This window comes from Pseudophryne corroboree, chromosome 4 (assembly GCF_028390025.1).
Source record: "Pseudophryne corroboree isolate aPseCor3 chromosome 4, aPseCor3.hap2, whole genome shotgun sequence".
NCBI classification, from domain to species: Eukaryota; Metazoa; Chordata; class Amphibia; order Anura; family Myobatrachidae; genus Pseudophryne; species Pseudophryne corroboree.
Genome location: NC_086447.1, coordinates 522,183,994 through 522,202,339, shown reverse-complemented (window position 1 = coordinate 522,202,339; position 18,346 = coordinate 522,183,994). Strand labels below are relative to the sequence as shown.

The window sequence follows — 18,346 nt, the reverse complement described above, 5'->3', positions numbered from 1 at the left end:
TAGGCGCAAGGCACCACAATAAGCTGGTTCAGGTGAAACACTGACACCACCTTAGGGAGAGAACTGGGGACGAGTCCGCAGCTCTGCCCTGTCCGAATGGACAAATAGATATGGGCTTTTTTGAGAAAAAACCCACCAATTTGACACTCGCCTGGCCCAGGCCAGAGCCAAGAGCATGGTCACTTTTCATGTGAGATGCTTCAAATCCACAGATTTGACTGGTTTTAAACCAATGTGATTTGAGGAATCCCAGAACTACGTTGAGATCCCACAGTGCCACTGGAGGCACAAAAGGGGGTTGTATATGCAATACTCCCTTGACAAACTTCTGGACTTCAGGAACTGAAGCCAATTATTTCTGGAAGAAAATCGACAGGGCCGAAATTTGAACCTTAATGGGCCCCAATTTGAGGCCCATAGACACTCCTGTTTGCAGGAAATGCAGGAATCGACCGAGTTGAAATTTCTTCGTGGGGCCTTCCTGGCCTCACACCACGCAACATATTTTCGCCACATGTGGTGATAATGTTGTGCGGTCACCTCCTTCCTGGCTTTGACCAGGGTAGGAATGACCTCTTCCGGAATGCCTTTTTCCCTTAGGATCCGGCGTTCCACCGCCATGCCGTCAAACGCAGCTGCGGTAAGTCTTGGAACAGACATGGTACTTGCTGAAGCAAGTCCCTTCTTAGCGGCAGAGGCCATAAGTCCTCTGTGAGCATCTCTTGAAGTTCCGGGTACCAAGTCCTTCTTGGCCAATCCGGAGCCATGAGTATAGTTCTTACTCCTCTACGTCTTATAATTCTCAGTACCTTAGGTATGAGAAGCAGAGGAGGGAACACATACACCGACTGGTACACCCACGGTGTTACCAGAACGTCCACAGCTATTGCCTGAGGGTCTCTTGACCTGGCGCAATACCTGTCCCGTTTTTTGTTCAGACGGGACGCCATCATGTCCACCTTTGGTATTTCCCAACGGTTCACAATGATGTGGAAAAACTTCCCGATGAAGTTTCCACTCTCCCGGGTGGAGGTCGTGCCTGCTGAGGAAGTCTGCTTCCCAGTTTCCACTCCCGGAATGAAACACTGCTGACAGTGCTATCACATGATTTTCCGCCCAGCGAAAAGTCCTTGCAGTTTTTGCCATTGCCCTCCTGCTTCTTGTGCCGCCCTGTCTGTTTACGTGGGCGACTGCCGTGATGTTTTTCCCACTGGATCAATACCGGCTGACCTTGAAGCAGAGGTCTTGCTAAGCTTAGAGCATTATAAATTTACCCTTAGCTCCAGTATATTTATGTGGAGAAAAGTCTCCAGACTTGATCACACTCCCTGGAAATTTTTTCCTTGTGTGACTGCTCCCCAGCCTCTCGGGCTGGCCTCCGTGGTCACCAGCATCCAATCCTGAATGCCGAATCTGCGGCCCTCTAGAAGATGAGCACTCTGTAACCACCACAGGAGAGACACCCTTGTCCTTGGATATAGGGTTATCCGCTGATGCATTTGAAGATGCGATCCGGACCATTTGTCCAGCAGATCCCACTGAAAAGTTCTTGCGTGAAATCTGCCGAATGGAATTGCTTCGTAGGAAGCCACCATTTTTACCAGGACCCTTGTGCAATGATGCACTGACACTTTTCCTGGTTTTAGGAGGTTCTTGACTAGCTCGGATAACTCCCTGGCTTTCTCTTCCGGGAGAAACACCTTTCTCTGGACTGTGTCCAGAATCATCCCTAGGCACAGCAGACGTGTCGTCAGGATCAGCTGCGATTTTGGAATATTTAGAATCCATCCGTGCTGTTGTAGCAGTATCCGAGATAGTGCTACTCCGACCTCTAACTGTTCCCTGGACTTTGCCCTTATCAGGAGATCGTCCAAGTAAGGGGTAATTAAGACGCCTTTTCTTCGAAGAAGAATCATCATTTCGGCCATTACCTTGGTAAAGACCCGGGGTGCCGTGGACAATCCAAACGGCAGCGTCTGAAACTGACAGTGACAGTTTTATACCACGAACCTGAGGTACCCTTAGTGATTCGTTATCACTGCTCTGAGTGACTCCATCTTGATTTGAACCTTTGTAAGTGTTCAAATTTTTTTAGATTTAGAATAGGTCTCACCTAGCCTTCTGGCTTCAGTACCACAATATAGTGTGGAATAATACCCCTTTCCTTGTTGTAGGAGGGGTAATTTGGTTATCACCTGCTGGGAATACAGCTTGTGAATTTTTTCCCATACTGCCTCCTTGTCGGAGGGATACCTTGGTAAAGCAGACTTCAGGAGCCTGCGAGGGGGAAACGTTTCGACATTCCAATCTGTACCCCTGGGATACTACTTGTAGGATCCAGGGGTCCTGTACGGTCCCAGCGTCATGCTGAGAGCTTGGCAGAAGCGGTGGAAGGCTTCTGTTCCTGGGAATGGGCTGCCTGCTGCAGTCTTCTTCCCTTTCCTCTATCCCTGGGCAAATATGACTCTTATAGGGACGAAAGGACTGAGGCTGAAAAGACGGTGTCTTTTTCTGCAGAGATGTGACTTAGGGTAAAAACGGTGGATTTTCCAGCAGTTGCCGTGGCCACCAGGTCCGATGGACCGACCCCAAATAACTCCTCTTCCTTTATACGGCAATACACCTTTGTGCCGTTTGGAATCTGCATCACCTGACCACTGTCGTGTCCATAAACATCTTCTGGCAGATATGGACATCGCACTTACTCTTGATGCCAGAGTGCAAATATCCCTCTGTGCATCTCGCATATATAGAAATGCATCCTTTAAATGCTCTATAGTCAATAAAATACTGTCCCTGTCAAGGGTATCAATATTTTTAGTCAGGGAATCCGACCAAGCCACCCCAGCTCTGCACATCCAGGCTGAGGCGATCGCTGGTCGCAGTATAACACCAGTATGTGTGTATATACTTTTATATGATATTTTCCAGCCTCTTGTCAGCTGGCTCCTTGAGGACGGCCCTATCTATAGACGGTACCGCCACTTGTTTTGATAAGCGTGTGAGCGCCTTATCCACCCTAAGGGGTGTTTCCCAACGCGCCCTAACTTCTGGCGGGAAAGGGTATACCGCCAATAATTTTCTATCGGGGGGAACCCACGCATCATCACACACTTCATTTAATTTATCTGATTCAGGAAAAACTACAGGTAGTTTTTTCACATCCCACATAATACCCTCTTTTGTGGTACTTGTAGTATCAGAAATATGTAACACCTCCTTCATTGCCCTTAACGTGTGGCCCTAATAAGGAATACGTTTGTTTATTCACCGTCGACACTGGATTCAGTGTCCGTGTCTGTGTCGACCGACTAAGGTAAACGGGCGTTTTAAAACCCCTGACGGTGTTTTTGAGACGTCTGGACCGGTACTAATTGTTTGTCGGCCGTCTCATGTCGTCAACCGACCTTGCAGCGTGTTGACATTATCACGTAATTCCCTAAATAAGCCATCCATTCCGGTGTCGACTCCCTAGAGAGTGACATCACCATTACAGGCAATTGCTCCGCCTCCTCACCAACATCGTCCTCATACATGTCGACACACACGTACCGACACACAGCACACACACAGGGAATGCTCTGATAGAGGACAGGACCCACTAGCCCTTTGGAGAGACAGAGGGAGAGTTTGCCAGCACACACCAAAAAACGCTATAATTATATAGGGACAACCTTATATAAGTGTTTTCCCTTATTGCATCTTTTTATATATTTCTAACGCCAAATTAGTGCCCCCCCTCTCTGTTTTAACCCTGTTTCTGTAGTGCAGTGCAGGGGAGAGCCTGGGAGCCTTCCCTCCAGCCTTTCTGTGAGGGAAAATGGCGCTGTGTGCTGAGGAGATAGGCCCCGCCCTATTTTCGGCGGGCTCGTCTCCCGCTCTTCAACGGATTCTGGCAGGGGTTAAATATCTCCATATAGCCCCCGGAGGCTATATGTGAGGTATTTTTTGCCAAAAAATAGGTTTACATTGCCTCCCAGGGCGCCCCCCTCCCAGCGCCCTGCACCCTCAGTGACTGCCGTGTGAAGTGTGCTGAGAGCAATGGCGCACAGCTGCAGTGCTGTGCGCTACCTTAAGAAGACTGAGGAGTCTTCTGCCGCCGATTCTGGACCTTCTTCTCTTTTCAGCATCTGCAAGGGGGCCGGCGGCGAGGCTCCGGTGACCATCCAGGCTGTACCTGTGATCGTCCCTCTGGAGCTAATGTCCAGTAGCCAAAGAAGCCAATCCATCCTGCACGCAGGTGAGTTCACTTCTTCTCCCCTAAGTCCCTCGTTGCAGTGATCCTGTTGCCAGCAGGACTCACTGTAAAATAAAAAACCTAAGCTAAACTTTTCTAAGCAGCTCTTTAGGAGAGCCACCTAGATTACACCCTTCTCGGCCGGGCACAAAAATCTAACTGAGGCTTGGAGGAGGGTCATAGGGGGAGGAGCCAGTGCACACCACCTGATCCTAAAGCTTTACTTTTTGTGCCCTGTCTCCTGCGGAGCCGCTATTCCCCATGGTCCTTTCAGGAACCCCAGCATCCACTAGGACGATAGAGAAAATAGGATTTTAATACCTACCGGTAAATCCTTTTCTCTTAGTCCGTAGAGGATGCTGGGCGCCCGTCCCAGTGTGGGCTATATCTGCAGTTTGTTTATATTTACGCTCATGTTGCGTTGAGTTCAGTCATTCTGTGACTGTTGTTGGTCATGCCGTTGCATGCGTTGTTGTTGAATGCCATGTTGTACGGCGTGTTTGAGGTGTGAGCTGGTATGTATCGCACCTTAGTTTTAAAATAATTAAATAAATCCTTTTCCTCAAAATGTCCGTCTCCCTGGGCACAGTTCCTATAACTGGAGTCTGGAGGAGGGGCATAGAGGTAGGAGCCAGTTCACACCCATTCAAAAGTCTTATAGTGTGCCCATGTCTCCTGCGGATCCCGTCTATACCACATGGTTCTTGAAGCATCCCCAGCATCCTCTACGGATTAAGAGAAAAGGATTTACCGGTAGGTATTAAAATCCTATTATTAATACTATATGAACGGTACAAAAAATGTCTTTACATTCTACCAGGAATTGCGCAGATATTTTTTACGGCTATTTACATTGTGAAGGTTGCTCCCACTTATGTCCTTCACCAATTATACATGTGCATTACCTATACGCAATGGAAGAAGCTTCCTTTATATCACCAATTCACAGTACACAGCTAGGCAGCATTCTCACAGACGCTGGTTCAGCTCAGAGAATGGCTGCCACTGTGTGTAGTAGTCACTTGAGATAATAAATCAACAAATACAGCTGTATACACAAAGTCTTTGTTATAGGTATAATGATCAAGAAATCAATAGCGGACAGCAACAAAGTTGCAGAACATTAATTACACAGAGAATGATGCTAAAACAAAATTAACTACATCAATGAGAAATAGTCCAGTGTATCTCATCTATTTTACAACTAATTGTCTATCTCATACAGTACCTAAGCTTTGTTGCAAAACTTAAAATGGCATATTTTATCTATACATAACATACAGTACAAGCTGCTTGTGTAATAAGCTATTTAAAAGCACCAACAAGTACATGAGTGAAGGAGACACATTTTCATCTCAGTAATTTTCCCTTTTTACTTACCATGAACTATACAATAGTCATCAGTTTCCCAGAGTAAAGATATTAACAGATTAAAACACTTTTAAAGTAAAACATTGAATGTATGTAAATGTATAGAGAATATAACCGGCATTTAAAAGTACTTGTTAGAGTGTAACATGACCCAAACAAGCGCAACAATTCATATAAAAAATAACTACTAGATACAACTGAAACACTGACTGTACCTACAATGTATGCATTCTGGTAATATTTGTTGCTCAGTACATTAGGTCACATATTGTAATACATGTGCTAAGAATCATATTCTTTCTTGGCTGAATAACTTGTAGTATCAGACCACAGTCCTTGATGATGTCTGTGTGAACTCTGTCTTTCCTTTTCATGAATCTTTGCTGCATCCAGAGAATGTGAACATGAAGATCTTTGGCAGTTGTGAGTGTTCACCATGTAGTTGGCTAAAGTGGATAGCACTGTTGAGATTTCAGAAAGTTTCTGTAAAGACTGTTGCTCTACAGCTAGAACCTTCTCAGTCAAACAAGTATTGTCATGATGAATTTTTTGGAGCATGTGTCCCATCTTAAAACACGAGGCTCTGCATGATTTAAAGGTTTTCTTTGGATAGTCTTTGACTAAAAAAAAAAAAAGAGAAAAAAAAGGATACATTAAGTATTGTGCGACAGTTCACTTTATACAATTTGTTGCCTAAATAAGATACATCAACTACTATCAATATTTAGTTTATTTACCACTTAACTGGCATGGTCAGATTTCATGCAACTGCGCCGTCCCACCCTGTCCCCCCGTTTTTGACGAGGAGATCTGTTCTGCAGATGTGCATAATATAATGTTTAAATATTTTTAAAATAAGATTTTAAAACTACCGTTAAATCTTTTTCTCCTAGTCCGTAGAGGATGCTGGAGACTCCGTAAGGACCATGGGGTATAGACGGGCTCCGTAGGAGACATGGGCACTATAAAGAACTTTTAGTATGGGTGTGCACTGGCTCCTCCCTCTATGCCCCTCCTCCAGACCTCAGTTAGAGAACTGTGCCCAGAGGAGATGGACAATATCAGGAAAGGATTTTGTTAATCTAAGGGCAAGATTCATACCAGCCCACACCAATCATACCATATAACCTGGAATATACGCAACCAGTTAACAGTATGAACAAAAAACAGTATCAGTCAAAGACCGATTTCCACTGTAACATAACCCTTATGAAAGCAACAACTATATACAAGTCTTGCAGATGCAGTCCGCACCGGGACAGGCGCCCAGCATCCTCTACGGACTAGGAGAAAAAGATTTACCGGTAGGTTTTCTCTTACGTCCTAGAGGATGCTGGGGACTCCGTAAGGACCATGGGGATTATACCAAAGCTCCCAACCGGGTGGGAGAGTGCGGATGACTCTGCAGCACCGACTGAGCAAACGCAAGGTCTTCATCTGCCAGGGTATCAAACTTGTAGAATTTAGCAAAGGTGTTTGAATCGACCAAGCAGCTGCTCGGAAAAGCTGTAATGCCGAGACGCCTCGGGCAGCCGCCCAAGAAGAGCCTACCTTCCTAGTGGAATGGGCCTTTACCGAATTTGGTAACGGCAATCCAGCCGTCGAATGATCCTGCTGAATCGTGTTACAGATCCAGCGAGCAATAGTCTGCTTAGAAGCAGGAGCGCCAACCTTGTTGGCTGCATACAGGACAAACAGATCCTCTGTTTTCCTAACCCTAGCCGTCCTGGCTACATAAATCTTTAAGGCTCTGACTACATCCAGGGACTTGGAGTCCTCCCAGTCCCCCGTAGCCACAGGCACCACAATAGGTTGGATCGTATGAAATGAAGAAACCACCTTAGGCAAAAATTGAGGACGTGTCCTCAACTCTGCTCTATCCACATGGAAAATCAAATAGGGGCTCTTGTGGGACAAGGCCGCCAATTCGGACACCCGCCTTGCAGATGCCAAGGCCAATAACATGACCACCTTCCACGTGAGATATTTTAATTCCACTGTTTGAAGAGGTTCAAACGAGTGAGATTTCAGGAAACTTAATACCACGTTAAGGTCCCACGGTGCCACTGGGGGCACAAAGGGGGCTGGATGTGCAGCACTCCCTTCACAAACGTCTGGACTTCTGGGAGAGAATCCAATTCCCTCTGAAAGAATATAGATAATCTGTAACTTAATGGAACCTAACTTCAGGCCCATATCCACTCCTGTCTGTAGAAAGTGGAGAAACCGGCCCAGATGGAAAAATTCTGTAGGAGCATTCTTGGCTTCACACCAAGATACATACTTCCTTCAGATACGGTGATAATGCTTTGCCGTCACCTCCTTCCTAGCCTTTATCAGAGTAGGGATAACTTCCTCCGGAATACCTTTCCCAGCTAGGATTCGGTGTTCAACCGCCATGCCGTCAAACGTAACCGCGGTAAGTCTTGGAACACGCAGGGCCCCTGCTGTAACAGGTCCTCCCTGAGAGGAAGAGGCCACGGATCTTCTGTGAGCATTTCCTGAAGATCTGAGTACCAGGCCCTTCGAGGCCAATCTGGGACAATGAGTATTGTCTGCACTCTTCTTTGTCTTATGATCCTCAATATTTTTGAGATGAGAGGAGGAAATACATAGACCGACTGAAACACCCATGGTGTCACCAGGGCGTCTACTGCTACTGCCTGAGGGTCCCGAGACCTGGCACAAAACCTCCGAAGCTTTTTGTTGAGGCGTGACGCCATCATATCTATTTGAGGAATTCCCCAAAGACCTGTTATCTCTGCAAAAACTTCTTGATGAAGTCCCCACTCTCCCGGATGGAGATCGTGTCTGCTGAGGAAGTCTGCTTCCCAGTTGTCCACTCCCGGAATGAAGACAGCTGACAGAGCGCTTACGTGATTTTCCGCCCAGCGAAGAATCCTGGCGGCTTCCGCCATCGCCACTCTGCTCCTTGTCCCGCCTTGGCGGTTTACATGAGCCACGGCTGTGACGTTGTCTGATTGAATCAGAACCGGTAGGTCGCAAAGAAAATTTTCCGCTAGTCGTAGGCCGTTGTATATGGCCCTCAATTCCAGTATGTTTATGTGCAGACAAGCCTCCTGGCTTGACCATAGTCCCTGAAAATTTCTTCCGACTGCTCCCCATCCTCGGAGGCTCGCGTCCGAACCCAGTCTTGAATGCCGAATCTGCGACCCTCTAGAAGGTGAGCACTCTGCAGCCACCACAGGAGAGACACCCTGGCCCTGGGGGACAGGGTTATTTTCTGATGTATTTGTAGATGGGACCCGGACCACTTGTCCAGAAGGTCCCACTGAAAAGTCCTCACATGAAACCTGCCGAAGGGGATGGCCTCGTAGGCTGCTACCATTTTCCCCAGAACTCGAGTGCATTGATGAACAGACACTCTTTTTGGTTTTAGTAGGTCTCTGACCATGTTCTGGAGATCCTGGGCTTTTTCCAATGGGAGAAAAACCCTTTTTTGTTCCGTTTCCAGAATCATGACTAGGAACGATAGCCGAGTCGTTGGAACCAATTGTGACTTTGGCAGATTCAGAATCCAACCGTGCTGTTGCAGCACATTTAGGGAGAGCGACACGCTCTTCAGCAACTGGTCTCTCGATCTCGCCTTTATCAGGAGATCGTCCAAGTATGGGATAATTGTGACTCCCTGCCTGCGCAGGAGCACCATCATCTCTGCCAATACCTTGGTGAAAATCCTCGGGGCCGTGGACAGCCCGAACGGCAACGTCTGAAACTGGTAATGACAGTCCTGTACAGCGAATCTCAGGTACTCCTGATGAGGGGGGTATATGAGGACATGAAGGTATGCATCCTTTATGTCCATTGACACCATTAAATCCCCCCCCTTCCAGGCTGGATATTACAGCTCGGAGCGATTCCATCTTGAATTTGAACTTTTTCAAGTACAGGTTTAGGGATTTTAGATTTAAAATGGGTCTGACCGAACCACCCACAAACAGGGTTGAATAATACCCTTTTCCCTGTTGGACCAGGGGAACCTTGACCAAAACTTGCTGTTGACACAGCTTTTGAATTGCAGCTAACACTACTTCCCTCTCCGGGAGTGAAGCTGGCAAGGCCGACTTGAAAAATCGGCGAGGGGGCATTTCTTCGAATTCCAGCTTGTAGCCTTGGGAAACAATTTCCATCACCCAAGGATCCACGTCTGAAAGAATCCAGATCTGGCTGAAAAGTCGAAAAGGCGCACCCCCACTGGTGCGGACTCCCTTAGGGGAGCCCCAGCGTCATGCGGTGGATTTTGTAGAAGCCGGGGAGGACTTCTGCTCCTGGGAACTAGCCGAAGCAGGTGTTCTCTTACCTCTACCCTTACCTCTGGCAAGGAAGGAGGAGCCCCGACCTCTTCTTGATTTATGCGACTGAAAGGACTGCATCTGATACTGTGGAGTTTTCTTTTGCTGTTGGGGAACAAAAGGTAAAAAGGTAGATTTACCCGCGGTAGCTGTGGCAACCAGGTCCGCGAGCCCCTCCCCAAACAACACTTCACCCTTGTAAGGTAAAACCTCCATATGCTTCTTCGAGTCTGCATCACACACCCATTGGCGGTCCATAGAGCTCGTCTCGCAGAAATAGCCATGGCATTGGCTCTGGAACCCAGCAGCCCAACGTCTCTTTGTGCGTCCCTCATATATAAGACTGCGTCTTTAATGTGGGCTAAGGTTAATAAAATGGTATCCCTGTCTAGGGTATCAAGGTCAGCTGACAAGGTATCTGTCCATGCTGCAACTGCGCTACATACCCATGCCGATGCTATTGCCGGTCTGAGCAAAGCACCCGTATGCGCATAAATAGATTTTAAAGTAGTCTCCTGTATGCGATCAGCAGGATCCTTGAGGGCTGCCGTGTCCGGAGACGGCAGTGCCACCTTATTGGACAGGCGTGTTAAAGCCTTGTCCACCCTGGGAGAGGATTCACAACGTACCCTGTCCTGTGCAGGGAAAGGATACTCCATAAGAACCCTTTTGGGAATCTGCAGTTTTTTATCTGGAGTTTCCCAAGCTTTTTCAAATAACTCGTTAAGCTCATGAGATGGGGGAAAGGTTACCTCAGGTTTCTTTTCCTTATACATGCGCACCCTCGTATCAGGGACAGAGGGGTCATCAGTGGTATGCAAAACATCTTTTATTGCAATAATCATACATTGAATACTTTTTGCCACCCTTGGGTGTAATTTTGCATCATCGTAGTCGACACTGGAGTGAGAATCCGTGTCGGTAACAGTGTCCACTATTTGGGATAGGGGACGTTTTTGAGACCCAGAAGGGCCCTGTGACCCAGTCCAATCCGTGGATTGACTCCCTGCTTTCTCCCTGGACTCTGCTTTGTCCATTCTTTTATGTAATGAGGCCACACTCGCATTTAACATATGCCACATGTCCATCCAATCATGAGTCGGCGTTGCCGACGGGGAGACACCACACATCTGCTCCACCTCCTCCTTGGACGAGCCTTCCGCTTCAGACATGCTGACACGCACGTACCGACACCCCCACACACACAGGGATATATCTATAAGGGGACAATTCCCCAACAAGGCCCTTTGGGGAGACAGAGAGAGAGAGTATGCCAGCACACACCCAGCGCCAAACTGACACTGGAATAACCCAGATAGCGCTTTTCATATATATAATCAATGTTATACACTCACTGCGCCTTAAACATGCCCTCTGTCACCGAGTTCAGCAGGGGAGAGTCCGGGGAGCCAGCTTCTCTGCAGCGTTCTGTGGAGAAAATGGCGCTGTTAGTGCTGAGGAATCAAGCTCCGCCCCCCTCCAGCGGCGGGCTTTGGTCCCGCTTCAATATTCAAAAAATGGCGGGGGATCTCATCAGTTACTGCCTCCGCAGCCTAATGTACCCGTTTTTGCCAGACCAGAGGTTTATTGCTGCCCAGGGCGCCCCCCCTGCGCCCTGCACCCATCAGTGCCCGTTCTGTGTGTGTAGCGTGTGGGAGCAATGGCGCGCAGCGGCTTACCTTCTGCCGCCTTGAAGTCTTCTTTTCTTCTTATACTCACCCGGCTTCTATCTTTCGGCTCTGCGTGGAGGACGGCGGCGCGGCTCTGGGATGAACGGCGGGGTGAGACCTGCGTTCCGACTCCCTCTGGAGCTAATGGTGTCCAGTAGCCTAAGAAGCAGAGCCTATCATTTAAGTAGGTCTGCTTCTCTCTCCTCAGTCCCACGATGCAGGGAGCCTGTTGCCAGCAGTGCTCCCTGAAAATAAAAAACCTAACAAAATTCTTTTTCAGAGAAAGTCTGGATAGCTCCTCTATAATGCACCCTATCTCCTCTGGGCACAAAATCTAACTGAGGTCTGGAGGAGGAGCATAGAGGGAGAAGCCAGTGCACACCCATACTAAAAGTTCTTTATAGTGCCCATGTCTCCTGCGGAGCCCGTCTATACACCATGGTCCTTACGGAGTCCCCAGCATCCTCTAGGACGCAAGAGAAAAATACTTTTTCAACTTTATTAAATAAAATAAATTTTAAAAAACAATGTTAACACTTTTGAAGGGAAAAATCGTCAGTTAAGTGGTTAAATAACCTTCAATTCAGAAGCGGAAAAACAAAACAAGACTAGAAAAGCTTGGACTCAAATAGGAGTCTTGGTATGTAGGAGTCCGCAGTTTTGTAGCATCGTATTTAAACTGCATTCAAAGAACAATATATATTTTTTTGTAAGTGCTACTGACATCGATTTGGCATATGCTTACATAAGTTAAGGGCCGTATTCACGGGCCGATTTGGGGAGACATGTGCTGAGCGTGCGGGGGGAGTCGGGGGGGGGGGGGGAGAAGGGGCGCTCATTTCACCCAGCGGGTGAAGTGGGTGACCTCCAATCTAGCACCAGCGATAGCGATGTGCGGGGCTGCGCATCGCTATCGCTGTGAGGGGTACACACGGAGTGATCGCTGCTTAAAATCTAAGCAATCTAGTCAGATTGCTTAGATTTTAAGCAGCAATCGCTCTATGAGTTCCCCCCCTCTAAACATTTGTCCAATGCCAACTTTGGCAGAAGCCTGGGATTTGAACTTTGGACTTGAGAAAACTAAAAACCTGTAACCTACACAAATGAGCAAAAGTGAGCCATTATATTATATTGATACACACCTTCTTTTTGCTATTGTGATTAGGAAGTGTTGGAGATATATAAGCGGTGAGTAAAAGTCACAAATTAAATTCATTAGTGTTTTGGCATGGCTAAGTAGCAAAGTCAGTGGTGCCATAAATGGGCCAATTGGAATAATTTGACGATAGGTGTATGTGGACATATTTGTACATCTAACACAAGAATAACTGACTTATCAGGTTTTACAGAAATAATTATCTGTCTGCATGTGTGTACATACTGTACAATAATATATATATATATATATATATATATATATATATATATTTTTTTTTTTACTACGATATATATATAAAATCATGCACCGTCATGAATGAATCCAAGTAATGTTAAGATTCTGCCGCTCAGACTTGAGAAAGATAAGTGATTGTATACACGTTGCTAGGCATAGACAATGCTGTAAACATAGATAGATGACATAAGACCACTTGGAATCTACTATTCCTAGACCGATGACATTATCAGTTTGGCTCTTCATGAACTGTCTCACAACTGATTTTTTTCTCCTGGTTTTATATTATTGCCTACAATATATCAACTGTTTCCCCATTTAGCATACAGTTGTTTTTAGTCAGATCATTACGTCTTGCTAGCAGAAATGCTACCTTTAGGTCTCCTGGGTCACACACTTTCTCTGAAGATGAACAAAACCATTCTTATAGAATACATTCACTAGGTAATCTGCCATCCACTTATGCCAACCATAATATCAAATATTGAGACTCATCATCTGCAGTGCAGGGAAATACAGGTAACTAAACTAAGCACACTGTAGATGTTAGCGCTAAGAGCCCTCTTTATTACACTGCACTGAAAAAGCATTATTACCATTATATAACATCACGTTTCTAGCCTCTCAATTCTGTTAACTGAATGGGATCCCAAAACAGAATTAAAATGTCAAATCACAAAAGGATCTACAATAAAAAATTATTGTTTAAGATTTTGCTGAAACTCTAAAATAGAATGGGCTGACCGATCGACAATGTTCTGACAATATTTTAAAAGTGGATTTTAGTATTGCAATTTCAACAATAAGCCTACCTTTTCATTTCTTGTTAAACAAGGACCATGAAGTGGAGCTAACATAGATCCCCATTAGTTCTAGTATGTTCTATACAATTAGTGCATAACACAAAAACGGTTGTTGTCTTTATTGAAGGTCTTAACAAATATAATGGGCTATAACTAATGGATTAGTAGCACCCACATCAATGATACATAAGATTCACTGGTTTTTGAGACATCACTCATGAACACAGACTACGTGCATCCTTATTGTGACAATATGACAAAACACCAGATTTCTTTTATAATAAATAATTTTAAAATGCCAAAAATGCCTAATAGTAAAAGACTAGTTACAGATTAATATGCCAGTACACCGTACAAATGCTAAAATTGTTATTGAATAGCAATCATTTAACCTCTTCAGTGGCATGCCCGGAAATCTTCCGGGCTTGCCAGCGATGACCGTGCTGGCAATCCCGGAAGATTTCCGGCCACGCCACTGACTGATATCCCAGGGTCAGCCGTGCAGCGTGCACGACGTCTGGGAATCCCCATACTCCATTATGGAGTTTAGCCCGCCCCCCCGGACTCCTATTGGTTGGGGGGCGGGCTTAGCAGTAAAATGCCTTATACTGATTCCCGGGCACCGCAATGCGGCCGGAAATCAGCGCTGAGGCTGGCGATCGTCAGATGATTAACTCGCCCTGCCCCATCAGTTGACCCCCCTCTACCCCCGCCCCCACTTTAATTTAAAAACACTCCCCCACAGGGTGTGATTTTACATTAAAAACTTGCCACTGAAGGGGTTGAACAAAAAAAATAGGAATTTAATACCTACCGGTAATTCCTTTTCTCCTAGTCCGTAGTGGATACTGGGGTCTTGTACTTTAGTACTATGGGGTATAGAACGTGTCCACAGGAGCCTGGAACTTTAAAACTTTTAGTGTGTGTATGTGTGTGCTGGCTCCTCCCCTCCATGCCCCTCCTACCAGGCTCAGTCTAGGAAAACTGTGCCCGAGGAGATTGACATAACACGAGAGAAGAACAATACAACAGCGGTGAGTCAACAAGCCAACACACAACCATAAACGAAAGGAGGGTGCTAACCAGAACAGAGGAAAGCGACACCAACCTAACCCGGATAGCACAGCTGTCCCAACAACAGCATGGGACCGCAACGTCGGTCCAGCCAAACACTTACACAGGTAAGCAGTAACGAAGCACTGAGGCGTGCGCCCAGTATCCACTACGGACTAGGAGAAAAGGAATTACCGGTAGGTATTACATTCCTATTTTTCTTATGTCCTAGTGGGTCTTGTGCTTTAGTACCATGGGAAAGTCCCAAAGCTCTCAAACGGGTGGGAGAGTGCTAAGACCCCTGTAAAACCACCTGACCAAACTAAAGGTCATCCTTGGCCAAAGTATCGAACCTATAGAATTTCACAAAAGTGTTTGAACCAGACCAAGTAGCAGCTCGGCACAATTGTAGGGCCGACACACCCCAGGCAGCCGCCCAGGAGGACCCCACCAATCTTGTCGAGTGGGCCTGAATAGACATCGGCAAGGGTAGAGCCGCCGACGTATAGGCCTGTTGAATGGTCAACCTGAGCAGACGAGCAATAGATTGCTTAGAAGCAGGCCGACCAATCTTGAAGGCATCATAAAGGACAAATAGCGATGTCGGGCCGTTCTTTTGACATAGATCTTCAGAGCCCTGACCACATCCAAGGTCTCAAGGCCAATGGAAGTGTCAGACAACACCGGAACCACAATAGGTTGATTCACATGAAAAGCTGACACCACTTTAGGCAAAAATTGAGGATGGGTCCTCAGTACTGCCCTGTCTTCATGAAAAATCAAATAAGGGCTCTTACAGGATAAGGTCCGATTGGAGAAAGGACAGAACCACATTAAGGTCCCACGGAGCCGTGGGAGGTACAAAGGGCGGTTGTATATGAAGAAGAACTCCCTTCAGGAAAGGCTGTACTTCTGGCAACAGGGCAAGTTATATTTTCTTCCAAAAACAGAGCGCCGAAATCTGGACTTTGATGGAGCCTAAACGTAGGCCCATATCCACCCCCCTTGCAGGAAAAGTAGAAAACGACCAATTCTAAATTCCACAGGAGAAACCTTTCTACTTTCACACTAGAAAACATACCTTTTCCAGATACGATGATAATGCTTTGACGTCACCATCTTCCTGGCCTAAACCATGGTGGAAATAACCCTGGAGGGAAGACCCTTTCTTGCTAGAATCTCCCTCTCAACTTCCAAGCCATCAAAAGTAGCCGCTGTAAGATCTGGATAGACGAACAGACTTTGCTGAAGATCGTCTTGGAGCGGCAGAGGCCAGGTATCCTCCAGAAACATGGTCAGGAGGCCCATCATGGCCAATCCGGGGCAATTCGAATTGCTTTAACGCTTTCTCTTCATAGCCTATTTAGCACCCTTGGGATCAGCGGCAGAGGAGGGAACAGGTACACAAACTGGTACATCCATGGCATCATCAGCGCATCCACTGCTACAGCCCGCGGAGGATTCTTGACACCTCTCGCATCGCTTCTTGTTCCCCCTTGTCGGTTTATGTACGCCACTGCCGTGGCGTTGTCCGACTGAACCTGGATCGCCCGCGTCCTTCAGGAGATGAGAAGCCTGCAGAAGGGCTTTGTAAAATTGCCCTGAGTTCCAGGATGTTTATTGGCAGAGACGATTCCTGTCTTGACCATATCCCCTGGAACTGGACCCCTTGGGTCACAGCCCCCCAACCCCGGAGGCTGGCATCCGTTGTCAGTAGAATCCATAAGTGGATATTGAAACTCCTGCCCTCTACCAGGTGAGGCACTTGTAGCCACCACAATAGAGAAATCCGGGCTTTCGGAGATAAGGTCACTTCCCGATGCATGTGAAGGTGAGAACCCGACCATTTGTCCAGTAGATCCGGTTGAAATGGCAGAGCATGGAATCTGCCATATTGGATTGCCTCGTAAGCAGCCACCATCTTGCCCAGTAAGCGGATGCAAAGCTGTATGGACACCTTGCGAGGACTGGGGACCAAGCGGACCATAGCCTGGATAGCCAAGGTTTTGTCCACAAAAAAAGAAACACCTTTTGAGACACTGTATCCAGTATCATTCCCAGGAACTGAAGATGCTGCGTCGGTTCCAAGTGAGATTTCTAAAAATGTAGGATACGCCCATGATCCCTAAGTAGGCGAGTTGTCAGATTGATGCAGTGCAGCTGACGCTCCCTGGACACAGCCTTTATGAGGAGATCGTCCAAGTAGGGGACTATGTTAACTCCCATCATGCGCAGTTGCAGCATCACCTCCACCATGACCTTGGTGAAGACCCTCAGAGCTGTGGATAATCCAAAGGGTAAGGCTTGAAACTGGAAATGGTCGTCCAATATGGCGAACCTGAGGTAAGCCTGATGAGGAGGCCACATAGGAATGTGTAGGTAAGCATCCTTGACATCCAGAGACACCAGGAACTCCCCCTCCTCCAGACCGGACATCACCGCCCGTAGAGAATCCATCTTGAACTTGAACACCCGCAGATACAGGTTTAGAAACTTCAGGTTCAAGATGGGGGGCACCGAACAGTTCGGTTTGGGAACGACAAAAAGACTGGAGTAAAAACCCCTGTTGCGTAATGGAGGTGGTACAGGAACCACCACCCCTGTCTGCAAAAGTTTTTGAATAGCCTCTTGCAAGGAAACCTTTGCTGCGGGTAAAGCTGGTAATCCCGACTTGAAAAATCTGTGAGGAGGGAGTGTTTGAAATTCCAGTCAGTATTCCTTGGGAAATGAGGTCCCTCACTCAAGGATCCCTGCAGGATGCCGCCCACACGTGGGTGAAGTGTTGCAGGCGAGCACCTACCTGAAATTCGCCTTGCTGCTGGGGCCAACCGTCACGCAGAAAACTTAGCAGGAGGGGATCCGGTGGTATGGTCTGGGAGGCAGCAGCTGCAGGTTTACGGGACTTACCACGAGATCCTCTGGAAGTGGTGGAGACCCCTCGGCCCTTGCCTCTGAACCTTGCCACACGAAAGGACTGCAAGGAGGGTCCGACGTAAGAACGTCTAGCAGGTGGCGCAGCCGACGGCAGACAAGTAGACTGACCCGCCGTTGCTTGGGAGATCCATTTATTCAATTTGTCTCCAAACAAGGCATTACCTGTAAAGGGAAGATTTTCTACACCCTTTTTGGAATCAGCATCAGCCGACCACTGACGTAACCACAGAGCTCTGCACGCCGAAACAGCCATAGCAGTAGTGCGGCCATTTATCTTACACAACTCGTTAATAGCCTCACTCATAAAATTTGCAGCATCCTGTGTATGTTGCAGCAGAGTAATGACCTCATCCCAGGGCAGAGTCTCCAAACCGTCTATAACATTATCTGACCACTTGACTACCACCCTGGAAATCCACCCACAGACAATTGTGGGGCGTTGTGCTGCGCCTGCTGCCATATATATTACCTTGAGCGTGGTCTCAATCTTACGGTCAGCTGGCTCTTTTAGGGATACAGACGGATCGACTGCCGGGGGGTTTCCCATACCTTCCTGTCCTCAGCAGGGAGGG

General features: G+C 47.1%; 1 protein-coding gene across 2 annotated transcripts in view; it reads right to left on the bottom strand.

Moving 5' to 3' along the window:
• Positions 1–5,299: 5,299 nt before the first annotated feature.
• Positions 5,300–18,346, bottom strand: part of LOC134909888 (heat shock factor protein 2-like) — a 333,359-nt gene continuing 320,312 nt past the window's right edge. Inside the window, exon 13 of one of the 2 annotated variants that reach the window (XM_063917241.1) lies at positions 5,300–6,228. In XM_063917241.1, the coding sequence (XP_063773311.1) occupies positions 5,891–6,228 (338 nt within the window). In that variant the 3' untranslated portion in view covers positions 5,300–5,890. The remainder of the gene's footprint in view (positions 6,229–18,346) is intronic. The other variant, XM_063917242.1, reaches the window with a different exon arrangement.